General features: G+C 49.3%; 1 protein-coding gene and 1 long non-coding RNA gene across 14 annotated transcripts in view; one reads left to right on the forward strand and one right to left on the reverse strand.

Moving 5' to 3' along the window:
- Positions 1 to 1,793: 1,793 nt before the first annotated feature.
- On the forward strand, positions 1,794 to 12,782 carry LOC146758428 (uncharacterized). Its single transcript, XR_014934246.1, has 2 exons — positions 1,794 to 2,115; positions 12,396 to 12,782. It is a non-coding gene; the product is annotated as an uncharacterized LOC146758428 (long non-coding RNA).
- The window catches only part of LOC107318996 (uncharacterized), a 50,547-nt gene continuing 38,591 nt past the window's right edge, over positions 12,400 to 24,355 (reverse strand). For 3 of the 13 annotated variants that reach the window (XM_085515171.1, XM_085515175.1, XM_085515177.1), the window contains 2 exons: positions 20,753 to 20,909; positions 14,290 to 16,638 (listed from right to left, as the gene is read on the reverse strand). In XM_085515171.1, coding sequence (XP_085371297.1) covers positions 16,486 to 16,638; positions 20,753 to 20,909 — 310 coding nt within the window. In that variant the 3' untranslated portion in view covers positions 14,290 to 16,485. Of the gene's footprint in view, positions 12,539 to 14,289; positions 16,639 to 20,752; positions 21,127 to 22,415; positions 22,594 to 24,355 lie in introns of those variants that run through there. The other 10 variants (XM_085515176.1, XM_085515178.1, XM_085515174.1 and 7 more) reach the window with 9 other exon arrangements.

Below are 24,355 nucleotides of genomic sequence, written 5' to 3' on the forward strand. Positions count from 1 at the left end.
TCCAGGAGCACCTGGACCAGCCTTGGGTATCAGGAGACCCGAGTAAGGGTTCTGCAGCCATAAGGGGACAGCTGTGACAGGAGCAGCAGCATCTCTCCTGCCAATGGGGGAGCACCTGGGGGCAGAGTCAGCAGTGTGAGGTGAGCGTTCAGAGCCTCACAGTGCCAAACTGAGAAGCATCTGTACATCCTTCCCATCATCAGGTCGTTCTGTGCCTTGTTACAAAGCCAACGAGACCTAGGGGAGAAGGAGAAATAAAAAGCAAACTCACAGGGTTGCTGAATGCATTACATACTGAGGCTTCAGAGAACTGATGCCAGGAAGAAGATTAATGGAGCAGAGCTGCAAAAATAGGAAAGAAAATGAAAACCGGGTGAGAACAGGGCTGGTAAAACGCTGTGCTGCTGCCAAAGGGCCTGCCCCCTGATAGCAGGGTCACAGCTACAGGCTGGGTGCTGCTGTTAATGGAGGGTGCTCGACCCACACGTCTTGCTGATGTTCTGGGCAGCCTGCAGCATCAATCTCATTAACAGCGTTAAATTAGGACAAATGAAAGATGTTTTTCCCCTTAGTGGAGTCCAAAAAAAGGAATAATAATCACATACAAGAGATGGAGTGGCTTCGAAGGGGGTGGGGGATCTCTCCAGGAGCAGAACAAAAGCTGTCTGTGTACGAACCTCCTGCAGCTGATGTGGGGACAGTGGTGAAAACTGCTGCCAGGGGTGGGTTGTGGGTTTGCTTAGGGAGCCTTCAGAGCACTGCTCCCTTCTGCTGAGCACAGTGCTGATGGATGCTGCTGGCTTTTTGTAAGGCAATGCTGGTGGGTGCAGCGGGACTGCAAGAAGCGTGCATGGCTGTGCATGGCGGAGCGGTGCAGCAGTTGTTGTGCTGAGCTCTCTGTTAGCAAACAGGAATGTGGGACCTGCTGTCGGCTCTCATTGCACCCCTCTGCTCGCAGCCGGCCCCACGGCGTGCAGCTCCCAGCTCATCAATGTGCTAAAATCATTATGGAGGGGATTGTGGGAAATATTGGTTTTTCATTACAGCCGACTTTGCTGGAGCTGCTGGTGATGGAGAACGAGCTCCGTGCATCACAGCAGCATCTGGCTGTAGGATGGGTGTGTGGCAGCCCTGGTGCATCCTTTCCAATGGGGGATATTGGGTGGTTTTGGGATCCTCCATCAGCAGCCACCTGCACTTTGCTCAGCAGTGAGCAGCAGGCGCAGCTGGGTGCACAGCTCAGGGCTGCACCGCTGCTTCTCATCTGCAGGTTTTGCCAAACTGCTTTGTCCTGCTGCAGCCTTCAAGCCATGCACCCTTCTCACCACAGCCAGCAGGCTTTTGTAACCACACCAATGCAGCGGTGGTGCAGATGGCTGCATGAGTGCAGGTGGCCACTCTGCTCTGCTGCCGGTTTACAAACCCTGCTTGCATTGATTCTAGTAACGATCAGCGAAATAAAAACCTGATTTTTCTCCTGAGCCAAAGAACCCAGAAAGTGCTGAGGCACTTTGACAACAAGAAGCATTGGGGCAGCTCCAGCATTCCTCCTTGAAGCCAGAGATACAAATTGCAGTGAAGCAGCAGGGCTGCGTGTCCAAGCACTGCAGTCCATCACCAGCCAGGAGTCTGGGATTGAAGCAAAGCACCCCAGGTTCTGCAGGGTGGGGGGTACAGCCTGGGCTGACAGCTCATTGCAGGCTGTCTGAAGTGCTTTCTCTGTAAAGCACACATTTAAAAGCAGACCTCCCGCTGTTGGGGATGGGGCCAAGCCCCTGGCTGCCACCCAGCTCCCTCCGGCCAGCGCCTGTTCTGGCTCCTTATGCCGCATTTTCACCCAGGGCAGTGCCAAACCACTCCTCCACGATGGGGACAGCCTGGGAGAGCCTCTGTCCCAACATGGGGGGGGGGAGGTACGGGGGGGTCAGCTGGGCTGGGGGTGGCACAGGAGCGATGCCAACATGGGTCAGAGCCACTTGTCATCGCCTCGCTGCCAGCAAGCTTTGTGCCCGGGTGGTCAGGATCCGAGCTGTGATGTTAGAGCCCAACTCCCTCCTGCCTGGGCATGAACCAGAGTGAAGCCCAATGGGAGGAGCGGAGCTGCAGCTGCTTTGGGTAAGTGGAGAATCCCAGGGGTAATTAATACTGTGGGATGATCAATGAGAACCTGCAGGGAGGGATGTGGGGATGGGTGCATCCTGCTGCAGCCCCACCAATGTGGTTGGGCAAAACACACTGGCTGCAGAGCAGCACCACGTACAGCCTGGACCCCTTCTATTCTCCTCTCCTTGTGGGGTTTTTCCAGTGTTTCCCCTTTTCTGCAGCTTAGTATAAAACCAGGTCCCCATGTTAACCCCAGCCTTGGCCCCCATTGCATCCCTATGGGAGCAGCAACATCCATCCCACACAGCCCCCAAAACCAGCCCCAGCCTGAGCTCCCAGTTCCACACTGAGACCCCACAGCAGAACATCACAGCTCTGCAGCTCAGTGCTGCATCCTCAGCTGCTCACACGCAGCCATCGACAGCGATTTCACAGCGCTTGCTCTCCTAATTGTCTCCCTGATCTGTTTTCTAATCCGAGATGTCTTAACATAAACAATTACAGCCAAGTAACTGATTAATCATTCAAATGAAATTAAAATGGAGTGTTTTAATATATTTAGATAATGCACATGTGCAACAGGGAAAAAAAAAAAAGAAAGAGCGATGCTTATCTGCAATTGTCACTTAGAATGGATGAGTTCCAATTATTTGTGTGGGAGAAAACAGAGGTATAAAGATCAGAATCCAAATTATTGTGTAAACAGTTGACATATTCTGAGCACCGTTCTTTAAATGCCACTAAACAGACATTTAAATGAGGATGAATAATTGCATCAATAATTCATTTGCAGCTTTGAAGGAAGCTTTTGCTGACGTTGGATGGTGGGAATGGGCAGAGTGGCTCCAGAGCTTTTTGCATTGAGGCAGAGGGAGCTTCTCCAAAACCCCAACTCTTTGCAGGCCCAAAGGTTTGCATGGAATCCCAACCTGCCCCAGAATACCTGCATAGATCCAGACTCCCATGTCCAGATGCAAACCAGCTCATGCCCACTGCCATGCTGGGAGTCACCCAGCAGCAAACCCCAGAGGCGATGCATCTCTTTCCTGCAAATTGGTTTTTAATCTGGGTGCCTTTAAAAACACAGCCATTGAAAAGAAAAGCAAGGCCACTCGTGCTTATAGCACATTATCCAACAGAGTGAGGGAGTGAGGTTTGCTAAGCGCTGGTTCTTTAAATAACACAGCCTCTCGCAGCGGTATGTGGCAAGGAGTAACCCAACACAGCCTCCTGCAATGAGATCCAGCATCAGACATTTAAAAGGAATAGCTTTGATGCCGACCGTCAGCAAAAAATGCAGACAGCGAGTGCGGGCCTTCAGCTGCTGCCATGCACAGAGCAGCAAGAGCCCCATCCCAACGTCCTGCTGAGCTCAGAGGGTCTCTTAATGGGCAAAGAGAAGGTGAAACTCACAGCAGAACAGTGAGGATCTCCCCAGCTTGGAGATAGGAGAAAAGCAGGAGGGTGCAGCAGGCGTTGCTCAGCAGCTCCATCACCGCAGCGCTGCGTGCTGTTTGCTGTCTGTGGGCAGGGGAGGAGCTGCTCGTTATTAAGCAATAATTGGGAAACCATCAGCTGCTGTTTCAATTCTGTTGGGCAACACTTCCCGAGGTGTAAAAACCCACAGCGCTGTGCAGTGCTCCTTGGCTGCTGCCCTAAATATCTCCAACATTTTGGGCTCTGTGAGCACCTCTGTGCACGGGGAGAGGCCAGCAGTGATTGCGGGCTGTCAGCATCAGGAAACAGATGGCAGCCCAGGTTTAAATGTGGACACAAAGCCTTGACCTCCCCTCCCAGCTGAGCACCAGATCACCCACCCACAGCAGCCCACAGCTCCTGTCCTGGCATGGGAGCTCTGTACAGCCCTGAAACCACTTTGGGTGCTCCTTTACATCAGCAGGGTGTTGGAAGTAACCGCGGGAGACAAGTCTCATGCTATCATGGTCAACAAGCCTCGTTTATTAGGTGTTACAGCATCTCATTTATACAATCAGTAATAAGTTCATGCATATTGCAAAAGTTAAGCTCAGGATTGGTGAATTAGACATTACTTCATCTGACCTTTGTGGTTAGTCTTATAGATACTTTTTCTTTGCAGCTTTGTCTACACCTTGCTACACATCTTGCTTTTCCCTTAGGCCGTCCTTGCTTCTAGATACATATTTCATCTTTAGCTACATACCCTGTCTTTTCACATACTGATTTCCCCACAGCTGCTTAGCCCGTGACCGTCCCTAGAATAGACCGTCTTTGTCTTTAATCACATTCATTCTTTTACAATTTAACTAGTGGAATCTCTTCATGTCCTTTCTCATGAAGCCATTCTGCATAAACACTCTCCACATTTCCCCCGTTTTCTTTTAAAATGAAAAGGCTCAGTTCAATGACCGATTAATCATATTTAACAAGCAATTCAGTTCAATTGTTCAATTAGTTCTCATGTAGTTTTATCCTGCTCCATAGCTGCTGCTCTGTGAACTCCTTATCTCGATCCATGGCTGCTGCTCCGTAGAATTCTTCTTGTATTACAACAATTCCAAGATTCTGCCTATAGAGTAACAACACTACTTATATTAATAACGTAACTATTATAACTCAATCAAGACCTCGATTGACAATACTCTAAAAGTGAAAAAAGAGACAAGTCAAATACAACATAACAACATTACTGTTAAACCTACTAAAAAGAACAAACATGTTTGTACTGCAACCTAAGTTTCTTCAACCTAAAAATAAATCCGTGAGGGTTCCATTGTGTTAATCTGTAACTGATCAGGAAAAGTCTTCAATTTTCATATACTCTGATATATTGATTTTAATGACCACTAAAATTTGTGCAATAAATGCTTTTAAGATGTTCATAACCATGCTCTACCAACTGAGTTATCCGGGCTAATAATTGATTAATGATTGTGCAATTTTATGAAGTAGCATGTCAAATAGAACCAATTTTAGAGGACAAATGTACTAGAGTATCACTAGGGGCATTAATACTTATTGACCCTTGAGAAACAGCAAGCCATGTTGGTGGTGGATGCGACAGGTAGTGCCAGCAGGGCGTCCCCTGCTTCAAGGTGCACATTTCCTCTCTCATCCATCACAGATTCTCTCCTGCATTCAGGGTCTGAAGGATTTCTTCCAGTTGTACACCATATCCGCATGGCCAGTGCGTGATATAGAGCCCAAGTGGAACACCTGCTTGGAAAACAGAATAAACTATCAAATTTAGTTCTATTAACGTGCACTTTTGTCTAAAATGATGCATGGTTATATTTTCAGATCCCAATTAATTGGATGTAAAATAGGTATCCGTTATATGATACTCTTTGACTAGAATTCCTTTCCAGGTTTTGTCTTTGCAAATTAAGAAAAGCTAATTAATAGGCTAATAACATCATAACCAAACAGTACTAAAACATTAAAAGAGCTATTCCAGTAGATTCTAGCATTGATTACTTCAAATCCTGTTTAATACACATCTGATCTATTACTAAAATAGAAGAAGCACACAACATCCTAGCTAATGCCTTCAACTCTAAATCTTGAGACTGCATTGGTAAAACAGAAAATCACACACTACGTCAAACTATTACTAATATTATCTATAACACAGCAAGTTACAAAGCAATACCACTAAGTAAGAAACACACAATTACAATTACTATAAAGGCTGGATGCTATTTTCTGCCTTCAGATGAGACCGAACATATCATGCTGGAACCCACACAGGGCCAGTCCCTGTGGAAATATTCATATTCATATTCATATTCACATATTCACAACCCCAAGTTGTCAGTGGTAGAGGACAGTCCCAAAGTCCTGTGGCCATATTCCAAACATTAACCATAGGCTGTTCCTTTAGCACCGGGGAAGCCTCAAAATGACGATCCACATAAGCTGTATCTCTATGAACACGATTCAAAAGCTTCATCACAAGCACAAGCAAAACCTTGCATAATATTTCTTGTAGTGTGTCTCCCATATTCCCCCTTTTTTGTTTAATAATAAGAATGGATTTCAGTGTTTGATAAAAGTGATCAGTGATAGCTTGTCCAGTGGGAGAATGAGCAATGGCTGTAGTATGTTTAACACACCCTTCTTGGAGGAAAGTTTGAGTGGCCTTAGAGGTATATGCAGGCCCATTATCTGTTTTTGTAGTATGTGGGATTCCCATAGCAGCATAAGCAGATAACCAGTGTTTACGGGTGTCATGACTGCATTCACCTGTATGTGCTGTGGCAAATATGTAAGAAGAATGAATATCTATTGTTACATGTGCATATTTTAGACGGCCAAATTCAGGAATGTGAGTGACATTTGTCTGACACAGTTGAAGAGGTGCTGTGTCACAGGGATTTGTCCGAGTCTGAGGCAAAGAGGTATCAGTCAAATTATGTAGCCGGTATTCAATCATAAACACAGCATATTGCATAGGAGAGAGGATCATTCTTAACACAGTTTTCCAATCGTGAGGGGTCATAGCGTAAGTGTCACTGTTTGTAACCAAAAGATTGTATGTAAAGGCTGACTGAACTCTGTATGTTCTCACTGACTCCCTTAGCTCCTTCACTGACTCATAAGGCAGGGATTCCAAATGGGGGACCTGATTAGGAAAGGTTTGCAACATGTCAGCATCACCCCTTAATATTGTTTCTTCTCTGCAATGCTCTAAGACATCACAGTACGCTGTAGGGAAATTTGTCATTCCTGCTCCAAACAAAGTATCAAGAGAAAATGCGTCCGATTCGCTTTCTGGATCTACAGGACCTGGGCCACAACAATCCCCTGGTTTCAGTCCATCCGTGTCTTTAACCACGTTACACACGGGCTGCAGAGACACAGCCGCGCAGGACGAGGGAGGGGTGGCATGGCGAGGTGCAGAGAACGACGTGGGCGAAGCAGAGGGCGGGGGTGCTGTAGAGACCGACAACGCGACGAGCGACGTGTGCGGGGGGGCAGGCGGCCGCTGGCTGGGAACGGCAGCTTGTATCGGAGCGCGGCCGCTGTTCTTTCGTGCGCTGCTTCTCACGTTTCCCGACTTCCTATAGCATACAGCAGCGTTGTGGGCGTTGGATTGACACTTGCTGCACCAAATCCCAGCGGCTTGGCACTCGTGACGGATGTGGCCAGTTTTTTCACAACGAAAACATTTCATGAGGGAGCTGATCTGCGAGCGTGGGCTTGTAGCGACTGCAGCTTGGAGGGGTGCAAGGGCTGCTAACACTTGATTCTGAGAAGCCTCAGCCTGTGCCTTTAATCCTGACCCTAGCTCTTTAATAGCCTCAACTATGAAAGCCTGAGCCCCCGTGGGCACGCTCGATAGTCTGTCTAACGCCTCCTCTATTGTCCAGTTACTCCTCAAAGTACTTAGAATGCCACGAGCTGTAGCATTACAATTCTGAAGTGCACAATGTTTTAGCATTATTTCCCTCATGTACTCTGGTACTCCAGCCTTCTCTATGGCTCCAGCTACCTTATCTAGAAACGCTCCAAAATCCTCATTTCTTCCCTGCTGGATTCCCATATAAGACAACAACCCACCTGGTGCCTTGATCTTATCCATAGCCTGCATGACTAGATGCATTGACTCCCTACATTTAACTGGTCCTAATAAAGCCTGGGCCTCCGTCCGGATGAAAGGACCCACCCCTAAAAGTTCTTCAACGGTGACATTATACAAGGGATCTCCGGGCTGCCTAACTATCACAACTCTCTGTTGGCACATCTCTTCCCAATAAGCATTAAATAGCAATTGTTCGTGCTGCGAAAAAATCAACCTAGCTATAGCCTGACAATCAGATGGCAACAAAACCTGAGTACTCCAGATATAATCCAGTATCTGTATCGCTGGCTCACTTTTTACTCCAAACTGACTGACCGTAGACCGCAATTGTAACAACAACTTCCAATCTAAAGCACTGATAGCAGCCTGTGTCCCGCCTGCAGCATTAGGCGAATACCCCACCGACAGCACCGCCTGTCGCACCGCTTCCAACGCCTCACCGTCTCCCGCCTCTAAACAAGCCCGCGCCAGCGCAGCCCAAGCCCCCCCCCGCTCCCGCGCGACGGCCTCCGCCAGGTCACTCTGTGCCCCAGGGAGCGGCTCATTGCAAAGGGGGGTCGAGGGGGCCGGCTGTAGCGCCATGGTCGATGCAGGCGGCTCGTCTGATACAGACGTGCAGGGAGACGGAGACGGGGCACTCGGCTCCACAGCCACTGGCAACTCAGGCTCGGCGGCCGGCGGCAACTTTACGGTGGACACTGCAGGGGGCCCCGGGCAATCTGACCATTCATTATAATTCTTATTCCTCCCCTGCGCAGCACTAGCTTGCTCTACCGCTTCCTTTTCTGCCTGATATTGCAACAAATCATTATAAACCACACGCCACCACTTCCCGCATTTTTTAGCCATTTTCTCCCCATCTATCATTCCCTGAAAAATTGCATCTCCAAATTTACACCACTCATCAAGATCATGCACTAAATGCGGATTCTGAAATAACCCTTTAGCATAACCATACACTAATAACTTAGGGAGTTCCTTTTCCAAGTCTACCCCCTTAAACTGTCTCCGCCTAAGAAAAGCGGAAAATAAATCATATGCTGCTTGCCTGTCCATTTTTACTCACGTCGGTACCGTTGCAGCCCTCCAGGCTTCGGCAGCACGTGTCGGTCGAGCCCACCTGTGTGGTCACTCGAGACGCGGAGCTCCAATTTTAGCTCTTTCGTCGTCCGTCGGGCTGTGAAATCCGGACCCGAACCCAACGCAGTTCTTCACCCGTGGCACCCCTTTTTTCGTTATCACGTCGGGGTCACCATTTGTTGGAAGTAACCGCGGGAGACAAGTCTCATGCTATCATGGTCAACAAGCCTCGTTTATTAGGTGTTACAGCATCTCATTTATACAATCAGTAATAAGTTCATGCATATTGCAAAAGTTAAGCTCAGGATTGGTGAATTAGACATTACTTCATCTGACCTTTGTGGTTAGTCTTATAGATACTTTTTCTTTGCAGCTTTGTCTACACCTTGCTACACATCTTGCTTTTCCCTTAGGCCGTCCTTGCTTCTAGATACATATTTCATCTTTAGCTACATACCCTGTCTTTTCACATACTGATTTCCCCACAGCTGCTTAGCCCGTGACCGTCCCTAGAATAGACCGTCTTTGTCTTTAATCACATTCATTCTTTTACAATTTAACTAGTGGAATCTCTTCATGTCCTTTCTCATGAAGCCATTCTGCATAAACACTCTCCACAGCAGGGGACACTAAGTGGGGTGAACACCAACCTGAGCACTATGCAGGTGGCCCAGTGCTGCAAGCCCTTGGGTTTGGAGGGCTGAGCCCATGGCAGTGCCTGGTGCTGTGCTGGATGTGTGCTGCTCAGCACGGCTGAGCTCAGAATATGATTGTCAGCCTCTGTAATTTTCCAGTGACAGCTCGAAAAGAAACAGCTGAGCCACGGAGCTCCAGCTCCACATGCCATCTATTTCTACTGTCAGCTCCGGAGAGATCTTAATTATAATGGCTTTTGGTGCTCATTCCTTTCTAATGCTGTAACAGAGAGATGATTGCAGCCGTAAACGAGCGATCAGGCTATTCCCTGCTGGGCAGTAACGCTGGTTGTCAGGCTGGGGAGGGACGGCACGCACCGAACTGCTCCCCAGCTACAGCTCACTTTGCACACTCACTATAAAATGGAATTTGACTCACTCATGGCTGCGAGTTATGGGGCAGGAGGCAGTAATGGCACCGGGAAGAGGGAAGGAGCGGGAGGTTTATTTGGCTGCACCGTCTGTAAGTATCAAGGAGCAATTGTGCTTTGGATCTGTGTAAGGTTGGTGAGGCCGGCTCTGAGTCCTGGCCCAACAATGGGATGGGCTGCAACCCCAGCAGAGCTTCCCCCCATAGGGATTGGTGTGGAGGAGAGGACGTGCACCATCACAGAGGCATCAGAGACTGCAGCCCAGACTCTCCTAATGCCCGCAGATAGGAAAGTCTCCAGATAGTTGCATCTTATCTTAAAAGGAGTTTTGTGTGCAGTTGTAGACGTGGTTGTCCTGGGAAGCGCTGCACCTCCAGGCTGAGGACCCGCTCAGCTCACACGGTTTATTTGGCTTTGTGCATCCTCCCCACGCACAGGACTCACTCCCAAAGGAGCACAGCACGGATGGGGACGTGCCTCCTTTTGCTCCGTCTACCCATTCCCAGTGCAGCCATGCAAAAAGAAGAGCAGTCACCCCACAGAAGCGACCTGGAGAGGCAAAGCACTGAGCCCTTGGGCAGAGCACACGTCCTCAGCCTGACTCATTGCCAGGTTTATTGCCTTTGCAGGAAGGCTGCTATCTGAGCCATAAAATGATTTGCAGAATCTTCAAAAGCTTATAAAGGCAGTGATTGATACGCTCATCTGCTGGGCACTTCCTGTCTTTAAAAGTCTGGCTTGTAATCAGAGCATCTCGAAATAAAAAGAAAGAAAAGCCATGTAAACACTCTGCTCGATGTTTTCACAGCTTTCTGCTGGCACCAGCGGGCTCTGCTCCTTCCTGGAGCCACAGGCCTGCCTGGTTAACTCGTGAGCATCCAGAGGGACAGCTGTTCCCCAGGCCCAGCTCTGCACCGTGGGCTGTTTCTATTTGCTCCTACTCCCATACCACCCATACCTGCCCTCCAACTCCTGCTTCTCCTTTCCTTCCCCCTCTCCTCCTCTATTTGTGGGCAATATCCCATATTCCCATCCCTGTGTTTGCTGGGCTCGCCACATTCTGCATCACCCACATGTTGGTGCAAGGCATGACATGCAGACACCATGGGGACGGCACAGGAGATGCTCTGCAGAAAGATGTTAGGCCCTAAATACAGCAGGAGCATCACAGCAGCAAACCCCACAGCACTACAATGGGCTGCCCCATAGCGATGCTCCCAGTGCTTCCCAGTAAGGATGGGGAGGAGGCACTGGTTTGTTTCCTGCTGGAGCAAGTTCACAGATGGAAAGAAAGCAGTGAAGACCTCTCGTGGGCCATGGGTGGCAGAGCAAGCCCGGCTGCACTACGGCTATCTATGCCTCAGGGCTGCCACAGATTTGTATCTTTGTCATTATGCATTCTAAAGAGAAAAAAAAAGGAAGAGGCAAAGGCTTGTCCCTTTCTGAAGTCACAAAGTCAGAGGATCGCTGACTCAAGCACCAAAAGTCCCCGAGCAGCGCTGCTCGTGCAAATTTAGAATCAGCCCCAGCCAACCTACAAGAATAATTATTTCTCTGCTCTGCTGTGCTATTTAAAGTGCAATGAAGTACAAAGGCGCTGCGTGGTGTGCAGAAGAGTTATGCTCTCACACACTGAGGCGCTGTGCAGGTAAATCAGCCCAGCCCTGCTCCCCTGAGGCCGTGGGTTGGTTCAGCACTGCGACAAGGGATGGTGCAAAGCCATTGGAGTGGCCATGCATGAGCAGGCAGCCCCCAGGGCCAGCATCATCTCCCCTGCACCAACCCAGCATCTTTCCCTTTATCCCCCCCCTTGCACTAAACCAAAGCAGGGGTGGGATTCTGTTAAAAAAGAAGAGCAATCAAATCCCACCCCACCCCCTATTTTTGTTGTTGTTTTGGTCCTACAATATTTTATGGCTCATTGTTGGCTTTCTTGTCTTCTTATAATTCATAAAAGCAGCCTTGCTCGCCATGCTTGGCTTCACCTCAAGTTCAGTAAATCGAGGTATTTAATTAAACACAGCAATTTATCGGCTCTCAGCCCAGTTCATAAGAAACTCACGCATCATTTGAGCAGGATTTTCATATACTTCACTTGGAAAAAGTACAGAGCAGCTTTAACAGCACAAAATACAGATTTTTGGCAACACAAAGAGCCACTTTTCCTCCTCCACAAGCACGTTGCTGCCCCCCATCAATGCCTGCCAGCTGCCCCATACATCCAGGGTAAATCTACACTTGGCCTGGATTACTCAACAAGAATAAAGATGTTCTATGACACACCAGCAGAAATCCTTAGGAACAGACCTGGGGTCACCCAGAAGGTGTTCCAGAAGCACAGCGATGAGGCACTGAGGGACATGGCCAGCAGGGATGATGGGGTGGGATGGGCTTGGGCATCTCATGGGGCTTTTCCAGCCTCAGTGATTCTATTTCATGACTGTGTCCACCATGATGGCCCTGGGGAGCATGTTTCACTCACCTGAATAGCATCTGTTGGAGGCTGAATGTTGGTTTGAGATTCTCACCTTGTGGCAGAAGCTGCAAGAAGGACAGGACTTTGTTTTCTTCCATGTCTTTCAGCTTACAGGACCACATTGTGCTGTGCACAGAGCAAATGTGAGGCATTACCCACACAGCATCAGCTGAGCCATGAAAACCAAGGAGGATAACAATGGCTGTCCAGTATCACAGGACCACCACCACCTGCCTTGCCCCTGCCAAGCCTGAAATGCAAAGGGAAAAACATGCAGATGACAAATATTCCACTGATTCTACAGCTTGCTTGGAGCGACAACAATGCCATCTACCAAATAAATGCATTACCAGCACATAGCCCATCCCAGCACCTTGGGTCTGCGTTTGCCATGCAGACTGTTGGACGGCTCTATGAGCAGTGCAGAGAGCTGCGCCCGCAGAGATGCTGTGGAAACAAAGGCAGCAAAATAAAACTTGGAATTTGCTTTGAAATTCTGCCTTGGATCTTCAGGAAAAAAAAAAAAGAAATACCCCCCAAAATACCCAGAAAAACAGAACAGATGTGTGGTGTTCTTTATTCTTTGTCTCATGGAGGAGAGCTGCCCCCCACTCACTGAAGCAGGTGAAAGGCAGCAGAACCCAGAGCTTTGTGAGCCCCTGGTTCCCAGTGCTGAGAGCTCAGTGCTGTGCGGGTCTGACGGAGAGATCTGAGGAGCCCAAGGCTTCTTGCTCGCATCGCCACGCACTTCAGAAAGAGATCTGAGCAATAACACAACAACAACATGTGCAACTACTTAGAAGTCAATTAATATCAGAGGAAAGACCCTTGTTGAATCCAGCAGAAAGAATGATGGTTACATTTCCGGAATAATGGCTGAAATTTGCCATTGTGTGTCATCAGGAATCATTTAAAATAGTTTTGATCTCAGCTCTTTTTGTCGGGGCTCTAATGAATTAACAGATGACAGATTTCCGTAATGAAAGGCTGTGTTTTAAAGACAAGCCGACATTGTTTTTCCTGTACTACTCATATAATTTGGGATGTTTAAAAATAATTACAGCACAAGATGAATACCTTACAAGGTTTCAGATATTTCACACATGCTGAGCCTTCCTCCTGCGCAGGTTTTAGGGGCTGTTTGAGGACCCAATCAACATCCAAGTTCTAACATCCAACATTTAACATCCAACTTCTGACGTTCAAATTCTGACACCCAACTTCCAATATCCAACATCCAGCACCTGACTTCCAACACCCAACTTCCAGTGTCCAACACACAACTTCCAACCCACAACTTCCAACTTCCCATATCCAACACCTGACTTCCAACACTCAACTTCCAGCATCCAACATCCGACTTCCAATGGCCAACACCCAACGTCCAACTTCCAACATTCAACTTCCAACACCCAACCCACAACTTCCAACTTCCCATATCCAATACCTGACTTCCAACACCCAACTTCCAATGTCCAACACACAACTTCCTACTTTCCATATCCAACACCTGACTTCCAACACCCAACATCCAACTTCCAATGGCCAACACCCAGCGTCCAACATCCAACTTCCAATATTCAACTTCCAACACCCAAAGCACAGCTTCCAACTTCCCATATCCAACACCTGACTTCCAACACTCAAAATCCAACATCCAACCTTCAACACCCAACACCCAATTCCCCATATCCAAAATCTGACTTCCAACGTCCAGCTACCAACATTGAATTTCCAAAACCCAACATGCAACTGACATCCTCACAGCCCAAGTACCACCAATCAGAGCTCCAGCAAGAAAGAAAGAGCCCCTGCTGCCCCACAGCAGCCCCACAAGCCCTAAAAGCCCCCACAGAGCCCACGAGATGGCTGCAAAAGGCAACGACCAGCGCAGCGATGTCCTCCACAGCGCTCTCCTCATTAGCTCGGTGCTGGATCACATTTTTGTGCAGTGCAAAGGGACCACAAAGGCATATTATATTCAATGTTAAGTAAACAAACTTTTGAAATGGACTTTTATTGATTCCATACGGCCATCTGGCTCGGAGGAAAAAGCCCCCTCCCTTTCTCCCCCCTCCCTGTGAAAATATTCGAAGGCTGGGGGCTGGCAGCGGCTCAGCGTGGCTGCAAACCACCTAGTTTCCTCTGCGGTTAACAACACAGGAAAACGTCGAACTCTCAGATAAATGTTGGAGGCTTATTTGGTTCACCCATCTGGTAGCCAGCCTGTTCTGCGAAAATTAAAGATATACATATGCAAATATTCGCGGTCTGCTTCCAAGATCTAAAGAATTTTTATGATGTAACCACAAAAAGAGGTTATTTAATGTTGACAATATGTAGCAGAGCAAAGCACTATAATGCTGCATATGGTAATGTAACTTATGAAAATGAAGCCGCAGTGCCCTTACAGAGTAATGAAAAGCAGATTTCACCTTGAAGACTATTTGAGCTGTTTAGCTTGTAATGACTTGGGAAAAAAAAAAAAAAAGAAAAAAAAAAACAAAACCCAAAAACATTGGTGTGAAAATACAACTTGCCACACAACCACACGAGCCCCAGGCTGTGCGTGGCAGCGTCTCGCTGTGGGCGTCTTCTGCCAAGTGGCCCCAAAGGCAAACCTGCCTGCAGGTCTCTGCTGCCATGAGCCAACAGGGGACTCCCTGCACATCCCCTGGGGTGGCCTGTTCTCCCCTGCAGGGCTGGGGGCATTTGCAGGCAGACAGGGAACAGAGCTGGTGCTGATACAGATGTTGTGGTCCCATGTGGCCACCTCACCATGGGGTGTTCCAGCTCATTGCTGGCCATCCAATGCCCCATCGGGGCAACTGCTTGTGGAGGATACTGTAGAATTACAGAATCCTACAGTCCTAGAGCCACAGAATGGTTGGATTGGAAGGGACCTCATTGCTCATCCAGTTCCAACCTGCTGCCATGGAGGAGTTGATTGTGCTGCCCAGAGCCCCATCCAGCCTGGCCTTGGGCATCTTTGGGGATGGAGCACCCATTTCTCTGTTCCAGTGCCTCAGTGCCCTCTTAGTGAAGAATTTCCCCTAAACTCTGACCTAAATCCTTTCTTTTTGTACCAAACCACTCCCAGTGCCTACGGGCACCCTACAGCCGGGTGGCCATCTGAAATGCCAGCCAAGCTGTGGACACGCTCCAGCCAGCTGCACAGCTCTGGTGCAAAGACTTATTGCTCCTGCTGACATTAATTACGTCCTCTTGCTGTAACAAGCACCTTTGTACATTATGCAAGCTCTTTGCCTGTCATCAATGGCCTCAGAGAAAGAGAAAGATGTTTGAATTAACAAAATATTACTGTGATCTTCTCCCTGACAGTATGGAAGCAATAATATTTAGCGAGTAACTGAGTTTCCTTTAATAATTTAGTAGACTGTAAAAACCTTGATCATCCCACTGACTCCGAGAACAAAATTGTCAAGCTTTGTGCATTCTAAACTGAGATAAAAATACAAGCAGATTCCGTAAGAGAGAGGAAAAAAAAAAAGAAAAAGTTTAAAATTGCATTTCAAAAAGCTCATTAAAAACCCACCCAGCCCTCTGCAAGAAGGAGGGCAGGGAGACTGATCTGTAAAGCAACCCAAGCCTGGTGTGTGCACTTGGATGCAGAGCACTGCGTGGAGACCTGCATCCAGCCCTAGCAGCATGGGCCAGCAGGGGCAAGGATGCTTTGTGGGGAAGGTCACCCCAATGGAGAGCTCAGCCTGAGCTTATTGCCAGCAATTGTGTGCAGCAGCCCTCCCTGAGTGCCACGGTGTCACCAGCTGTCCATTGCTTTTCCGATCCTCTTGTCCTTACCTTGAAGGCTGTGGATACATGCTTCCCAAAGCAGGACATGGAGGTTTTCGGTACCACCCGACACCCACCCTGTGCCCTTGGGCAGAGCAGGAGGAGGGATGAGAAGCTCTGAGGTGTGGTGAGACCCTCGGCACTGCAGCACCCAAAGGCTTCTTGGAGGTGTTCCTGAACAACAGAGATGCAGCACTGAGGGCACAGTCAGTGGGCACGGTGGGGTGGGCTGGGGGTTGTCAGAGGTCTTTCCAGCCTTCATGATTCTGCAGTTCTGTGAGTGCTCAGATACAGACACTAACACTATGGGGGTCCCAACACCTCCCAGCACGTTGATTTCCTCACCTCGGCTGTTGTCATTGGGTTTCTCCCGGGAGCTCCCTGTCATCCAGGCGAATAATTGGACACGTCGCGTTTTGGGGCAACAACGTTGGATGCTACGGATCCTCCCGGCTCGGGCTCAGCCAGGCGGAGCGGCACGGACATGGAAAACCATTTCCCAGAGAGGGCACAGCCGGGGAGCTCGAGGATGGAAGGCTGGAAGAGACAAGAAAGCCGAGAACCATCAGCTTCCCTGACAGGGCCAGAACTATTAAAGGAGCACTTAGAGTCCTTAACATAAAAATGCATCAAAGAGGAAAACCAGATGAGAACAGATCCATTTGCCTTGGAGAAATGCTGCTCTCTGATACGCTGCCTCCTCGGCTGTGGCTGCGGATGGAAATGCCTTCGGGCAGCAGAGCTGTTTTGTCTAACACGGTATTTGCAGAGGGCATTTTAAAGGGAAGCCTCTCCGGAGAGGTTACCAGCCCTCAATAGCTACTTCCCACCTCGTTGTCATGCAGAGCAAAAAGGCCCCAAATCCACAGCGATGAAAGTGAGATTCCTTTTTAGATAAACACGTAATATCAATGACAAAAGGATGAACCGAAACGACATCAATGCTCAGAGAATCAAAGAGCTCAGCGTCGGGCTCCAGCTCTGCTCTGGCGTCCCGAGGCTCAGCAGCTCCGATACCTGCGTGCTGTCCCCCGGGCAGTGTCTTATCTTCATGCAAAAGAAGCACAGAATCATTAAGGCTGGTAAAGACCTCTGAGTTCCCCAGCCCAGCCCACTGCCCACGTCCCTCGGTGCCACATCCCCGCGGTGCTGGAGCACCACCATGGATGGACCCCCACCCTCCCCACTCCACTCCCCGAGCTGCTGAGCAGTGCAGCTCCGCTCTTTTGGAGAGGAAATATTTCCTAATATCCAACCTGACCCTCCCCTGGTGCACCTCAAAGCCGTCACCTCTTGTCCTATCAACATCACTGCAGGATATTGCACCCATGGAGATGCCAGCATGAGAAGGATGCTGCAGTGCTCCCCATAAGGGGATAGGGGTGAGCAGGGCATCAAAAACCCACCACCATCACTCGCTTGGTGTCAGAGCACCAGGGCTGTATCTCCCACACATGCCTATTCCAGCCCATAAAGAAACCCTCATCTGTGCCATTTTCCTACAGGAAGCACACGCGTGCAACCCCCCCTTGTGCTCCCAACCCCAAGGCAGCACGCGTTTGGTCCCCCTGACATTCAAACCCACCTCTGTTTATTCCTCACCATAAAAGCATGCGGCCGAGGGAGCACGGACACAGTAGAACATCTGGGACTCATCTCAGCCCCTTTGTTGAGCAGTGAGTCAACAGAAGGTGTGATGAGAGCCAGATGTTCGGCTGCAGCCATACATCATAAGTGGAGTGGATTACAATAAGGGGACAAATAAAGAGGAAAGCCTGGGAGAATATAGAGAGCCCCCGGAGGGCTTTAAAACTGATTTTAAAAACCCATTTCCCCAGATTCAGAAGGAATTTTATAGAGTAGAACCAACATAACGCATAATGTTTGTTGCAAGGCCAGGCGACGCAGAGCCGGGGCTTCAGGCAGGAATGAACCCCCCCAGGGTTCCTGGAATGGGGAACATTTCTCAGCACCCAGCATCCAGTCCCAGCACCCCAGTGTCCAATACCTGGCACCCAGCAGCCAACACTTGGCACCTAACACCTGCTATCCAGAACACAATCACAGAACTACATAGGTTGGAAGGGACCTTAAAGCCCATCTAGTTCCAACTCCCTCTGCCATGGGCAGGGCTGCCACCCACCAGATCAGTCTGCCCAGCCTGGCCTTTAGCACCTCAAAGATGGGGCACCCTACACCCAGCATCCAACCTCCAAATCCAGTGATGCACAGGCAGTGGGTACCCATGGAGCCCCACTGCTGGAGCCACGCATCTGCAAAGGCCTTGTTGATTTGTCATCAGATCAGAGCAGCACAGCATGGCCAGCACTGCTCCACTGTCCTTTGGGCACATTTAATGGCCCCACTGTGGCTCACCCACACCGTGCCACTGAGCCTGGGCTACAGGGATATCACCCCTTCCCCAAGGCAGGAGAGCACACGTGGTTAAGGTGATAAATGGGGTTGTGTTTACAGCTCAAATCCACTCCTTCCTGCGCCTCATCCAAGAGATCATTTCAAATGGAACAGAACATCACCCCGGGATGAGGTTTTCCTGTTGCTATACGAACTCTGCAGCTGCATCAAACCATCGATCGGGAGGAGATGCAGAATAGCAGCAGGATGTTCTGCTGAAAGCAGGAGCTGTCGGCTCAGGGACAGCCCTCTGCCCCCAGGGCTCCCTTCTGCCTCCCCCACACTGCAGCAGTGAAGCAGCCTGACAGCACTGCAGGTTTGGTTTTTCACTCTGCACAGCATGGGTGCTCAGTGCACCAGGGCTGCAAACCTGCTGTGTGCTGCCTCAGCCTCAGGTGAATATTCCTCTCCATAGAGGGGCTGGCTCAGAGACTGCAGCAGGGCTCAGAGCAGCTCAGCCCTTAGGTGAGGGTTTGCTCAATGCACCTCCTGCCCTGTGAGCAGCACCCACACCCCAGCTCAAGGCAACACACTACATAGAAGCAAGCACAAAGCACCCCAGCTCAAGGAAGGACAGCGCTGCTCTGCACCCATTGGGATGACTTGGTTTCCCTGTCCCAGCTCATGTGCCTTGACACAACATCCTTCTTGCTGGTGGGATGCAAGCTGCACCTCCCAGCCCACAGCCACCCATGGGTGCCCTTTGCAGCCCCATGGGGCAGAGTGGAGATATGGGGCACTGCTGCCAAGAGCTGCCCGGCCCACAGCGCCTGACGCCGGGTTGGTTTTAATACTTAATGAGCTAAAAGGTTGGGATCGCTTTTAAGCCTTAAATTATCTCAGCCCCTTTTTATCTTTAAAAACACAACAAGCAATTTCCAAGGGTAGTTATTTTTTGGGGGGGGTTGTTGTTGTTATATTTTAAAGTTTCTTCTAATGATTCCTGGTAGCCATTATGTTGGAAATAAGGCGCTTTCAAAGGCTGTTGGGATACATTAAATGGTTCATTTTTCAGTCCCCGCTCCTTTTGTTTTTGATCTCCATTCAGATTGATTAAAGACACTGACTGCTCACTTTTGATTAAATCCTAAATCATAACTGGCTCGCAAAACAACTGTGAAAGCTGACATTTATGAAGTTCAGTAAACTGGTTGTAAGAACAGGAGTGCGAGATGGAAAAAAATCATAAAACTCCCTTCCAAACAAACACGGGTTGACAGCAAACAGATGGTCGGAGGCTCTTACTTGTAAACTGGAAAAATTAAGATTTGGCAGATTCTGCTAAAAAATAGTTACAAAACATCTTAAAGTTTTCCCCTTCATATCCTGGTGTTGCTCTGGGCATCGGTTCAATATTTTCATAGGCTACTGCGCGGAAAAGGTTCTGAATACATGAAAGCAGCTGGCATAAAAGGGCTAAGAAATACCGGCTAAGATTTATAGGAAGCGGGGCTGCCAGCATCCCTAAGATGCAGTATTTAAAGCCCGGCTCCTCAGCCCACCAATAAATCACTGTAACTTAACAGCACAGCTCTGGTTTCATCTCCAAAGGTGCAAGAGAAGTGGGTAAACGGAACCTCGGTCGATTTTTCCCTGCCTGTTGACTTACCCTGTGATAATGTGAAGCTAATGTTTTAGGGCTGGGCACGGCCAGGCAGAATTAAAGCTCCCAGGATGGGTTTTGGGGAGCATGGGGACTGTATGGATGTGCTCCCCAACCCACACCATGCAGCTGCTGGGTTTTGTGCTGAGCTTCCACGCTTCCCTCTTTGCACCTCTCATGGCTGCAACCCTCATGCAAAGCACACACCGAGGGCTCCCGGTGCCCCCCAACCCCACAGTGCTGCAGGGGCTGCCCCAGCTCTATGGCAGTTTCCCCATAGCACAGGACACAGCCCTGCACTGCACAGCAGCCTCTTTTCCAGGGTTAGCAGCTGAACTGCTCTGTGTTGGGAACGCATCAATGGGGCCTTGTCTGCAACCTGAATTACTGGCCTGTAAACAATCACTGCTGAGCCCGTGTCCAAGTCTCTGCCCTTCCCTCCTCTCCCTCCCCCTCGTGCTCCAACAACCATGAGAACTGTTTGCAAAGGGTTTGTGGACCCAAAGGTGGCCCTGGGAGCTGCTGGGAGCAGAGGTCCCCTTGGCTGTGCACCCCAGTGTGCAGAGCACAGAACTATTGAGAGACCAAAGGGAGCTGCAGGATGCAGTGTACCCACACTCTGTGCACACTTACCTCCATGCGTTGAGCCCACAGGATGCTGGGCTGTGTGTGTTGGTCAGCTGCAGGAGCTGGCTCTCTGTTTCTCCCCACAAATGCAATGGAACATCCATGGGATGTGGAATGCCTCACATCAAGCTTTCTCCAAAGCAATTGCTGCACTTCTTTATTTCTGTAAGAGGAGAAATCCCTGGAGAAATGGGGCTTTGCTGCCTCTGCTTCCTTCCCAGGCAACACATGGTGCAGAGAGATACAGAACTATATTATGGAGAGAGGAAAACATGCAGGGGAACACTTCTCAACTTCACAGCACGGCTTTGATCCTCATTGCATCTCTGGGTGAAGCTTCTTTTGGCAGAACCTCTTTTGTCATTCATACATCCGAATCCCTGGAAAACAAGTCCCCATCCCATAAGACATCCAAACCTGTGTTCAACAGAGAGCCGCAACCATCTCCTCCAGGAGCAGTCATGTTTTGGCCCAGGGGGGAGCAGAAAGGTGCTGCTCCAAGCCACCAGTTTTCCTGTGAGTAATGCTCTGTGCTGAGCAGAGCTCATAAATCAGCAGGGCAGGAATGCTGCGATCCCACAGCAAAAAGCTCTCGGTGGCTCCTTAGACTGGAGAGGTAAAAGAGATTTGTATTGCAGCCTTCTATCTGAGCTGGGGCTGCGCTCACAGCTCTGCCTGTGGAGTTGGCAGATGGGAAATGGATGATTTTCCTTAAAAATAAAAACCCTACAGAAACATTGAGTGTGTGTAGAACTGTGCTCACCTCAGCCCTCTGTGTGTCCTTTGGACCACAACAGCAGCAGATGCCCAATGCCCGCAGCTCTGTGCCTCTCCAGTTCAGCAACTGCAGCCACAGCCCATCTGGTTGCTCGGGATTGGTGATGGCATGGAGCAATGCATCACTTGCAGCGTGCCATGACCTTATCCCCACCTGTGGCATTTGGGAATGCACTGCAGCCCTGTGCAGCAGCTGGTACTGCAGGGGGTTGCAGCTGGCAATGCTGGGATTTGCAGCTGGTGGTGCTGATTTGCAGCTGCCCACCCTGGCTGCTGTCATGGAGCTGGGTCTGGCTGCTGTAGGCCTTTGCTGTGGGTGCCCATGCAGCAGCAACCCAATCCTGGTGGCCCTTGGTGACACTTGGAGCTTGGTGGCAATAACACCTCCATGCAAAATTCAGGACGAGGCAGGGTGAGAAGGGCTGCGTGCTGGCAGCGCTTTCACCCTGACTATAGAAGGTTCGAAGGGCCACTGTTACCCAAAGCTTAATGAATCAGTAGAAACAAAGCTGGGTTTTGCCCTGAAGGAACTTATCACAGATATTAAAACGATATCAAAGAAAAATCTGCAGCTTTTTAAAGGCTGCTTTAAAAGATAAAGAAATGCAGGGAATTAAAAAAAATGAGGTTCCTGCTTCAATAATGCAGAGGCAGTTGGGGATGTAGGGTGAAGATGCTCCCTGCAACCAGGGCTGAGTGCTGGGGGCTCCTATTGCTGGGCTGTGAGCACTGTCAGCTTTGGAAGCAAGGAAGCACAGGCAGCCCCCAGCCCACCCTCCTCTCCAATCCAATTACCCATCCACGAGCAGGAAATCACAGATGGTTTTGCATGGATTTTCTGAAGGAGTGCTACTCCAAATGCTGTTATCTGGGGAACCGTAACAAAATGCACCCGGGCACTTAGAACTGCAGCATCTGGAAGGAAAGGATACAAATCTCTTTATGTGCATGGGCGGACTTCCCAGGAGCAGCGTGCTCCTGCAATGCCTCTCTGGTGCAGGAAGCAGAACGAGGATCTCAAGTCCACAAGCCACTGGGAGTCAGCCTTATCCACCTCATCCAGCCTTGAGCTGAAAGGGACAACAAATGCCTTCCAGACCCTGGGATGGAGCGCTGTGCAAATCCAAACCCCAACATGCACACGTGGGGCAGCAGTGATTTGCAGCTCTGCGCGTTGGAGGGGACACTGGGAATAGCTGTGAGCAGAGAGGATGTGAGCAGGAGGATGCTGAGGAGGGAGGAAAGCTTTGTGCTCAGGATCCTTCTGGCAGGTGGAACAGACAGGAGATGGCACTGGGTGTAAAGGAGGCAGAATGAAGCACAGGGAAGGCTCACCAGAACGGGGAGTTCTGAAGGCTGCGATATCAAAGGGGGTTTTAAAGGACAAGAAGCTGCAATTCAATATCTCACACATCATTCAACTTCAGATGCGGAAGGAGCAGCAGAGAAATCCCAGAGTTCAGGAACGTGGCCATGAGGAGCACACAGCAATGCAATGTCTGCCAGAGCTGAAGGGGGTCATAACAACTCACTGTGAAATTTGCAGGGGCTTAAAAACCCCTGAGAAAGCATTAAAATCAACCTAAAGCAGAGCATGGATGTGCTTCCCACTGAGCAATTTATCTTATATATAAATGGCATAATTAACCTACGTGGAACATACACAGCGTATCTCTTGGATGACTTTCAGTTGAAAAACAAATAGATCCTCCAGAATGTAAGCTCTATTTAAAGAAATGCTGCTCCATGAATCATTCTGCTCATCAAGGCTGCTTTACTAACACCTTTCTAATTTCACGAGGGTGAACAAAAGGCAGAGAGCTGCAAATGATTGGGAACCACAGGCATCCCCCATCACACAACTGCAGGTGATGAAATGCATGACATGCTCCCAGCTGGTGGCCAAGGGCTGCTCCATGGTGGTTCCTTCCCAGTACACAGCTGGATGTGATGATCATAGAGGTCCTTTCCCACCTTAATGATTCTATGAGCAGGCATAGTGTTGTGCCTGCTGGTCTAGAGCCAAGACTGATGTCACTTCTGTTACCTGGGATCACCCCCACAACAGCTTTAGGGCCAATCTGATACCTTATGGTCAACTCACAGAGCATGCAGAAGAAGTGCAGGCATTGCTGCTTTATCTTGCCTGGTCCATAGCAAGATTGGATGAATCATTAAACCAACCCAAGCCATACAGATCTGCAGTCACAAATGCCTCTATGCACAAATCAACCCCACAACCCTTAAGACAAACTCTATGGGAGCCACAGGCTACTGAGAACATCCAACATAGCTCGAGAACACTGCAAAGATGTCCTTGCAGGTAAATAATTCCTTAACACAGCCCCAGCCCCATTGAGTGCCCATATGGGAACAACATCCCCAGCACCAAGGACCTGTGGCAGAGCTGCCTCTGCTCTGCGGCTCCCTGCACAGCCGCTGCCTTTTATTTTTAGTTGATGGGATTTAGCATAAAATAGTGCTGACCCAGCTGTAATCTAAATAATTTGCAATCGACAGCTATATCATCATGTGCCGTATTTTTGACTTGCAAATAGCTTCCGTGGATAGCGAGGGTGTATTTATTAAACACAGCTAGTGTTGCGTCTTTATTTAGCTCCTTCTGTTACCACACTGTATAATTCATGAAATTGCCTTATAAAGTTAGGGCGGAATTAAAACATTGACCAGTCCGTGAACCAGAGCTGACACCTCCATTATTTTAAGAGGAAAGCTGAGAGCAGCTCAGACCTGTCAAAGGACCTCAGAGCAGGCACGGGCAGCTCCCCAAGTGCAGTGCATGCTCCTCCTGCATGCAGACCTTGTCTTTAG

The sequence above is a fragment of the Coturnix japonica genome, chromosome 14, assembly GCF_054131305.1.
Source record: "Coturnix japonica strain WE chromosome 14, WE-NBRP24, whole genome shotgun sequence".
NCBI lineage: Eukaryota > Metazoa > Chordata > Aves > Galliformes > Phasianidae > Coturnix > Coturnix japonica.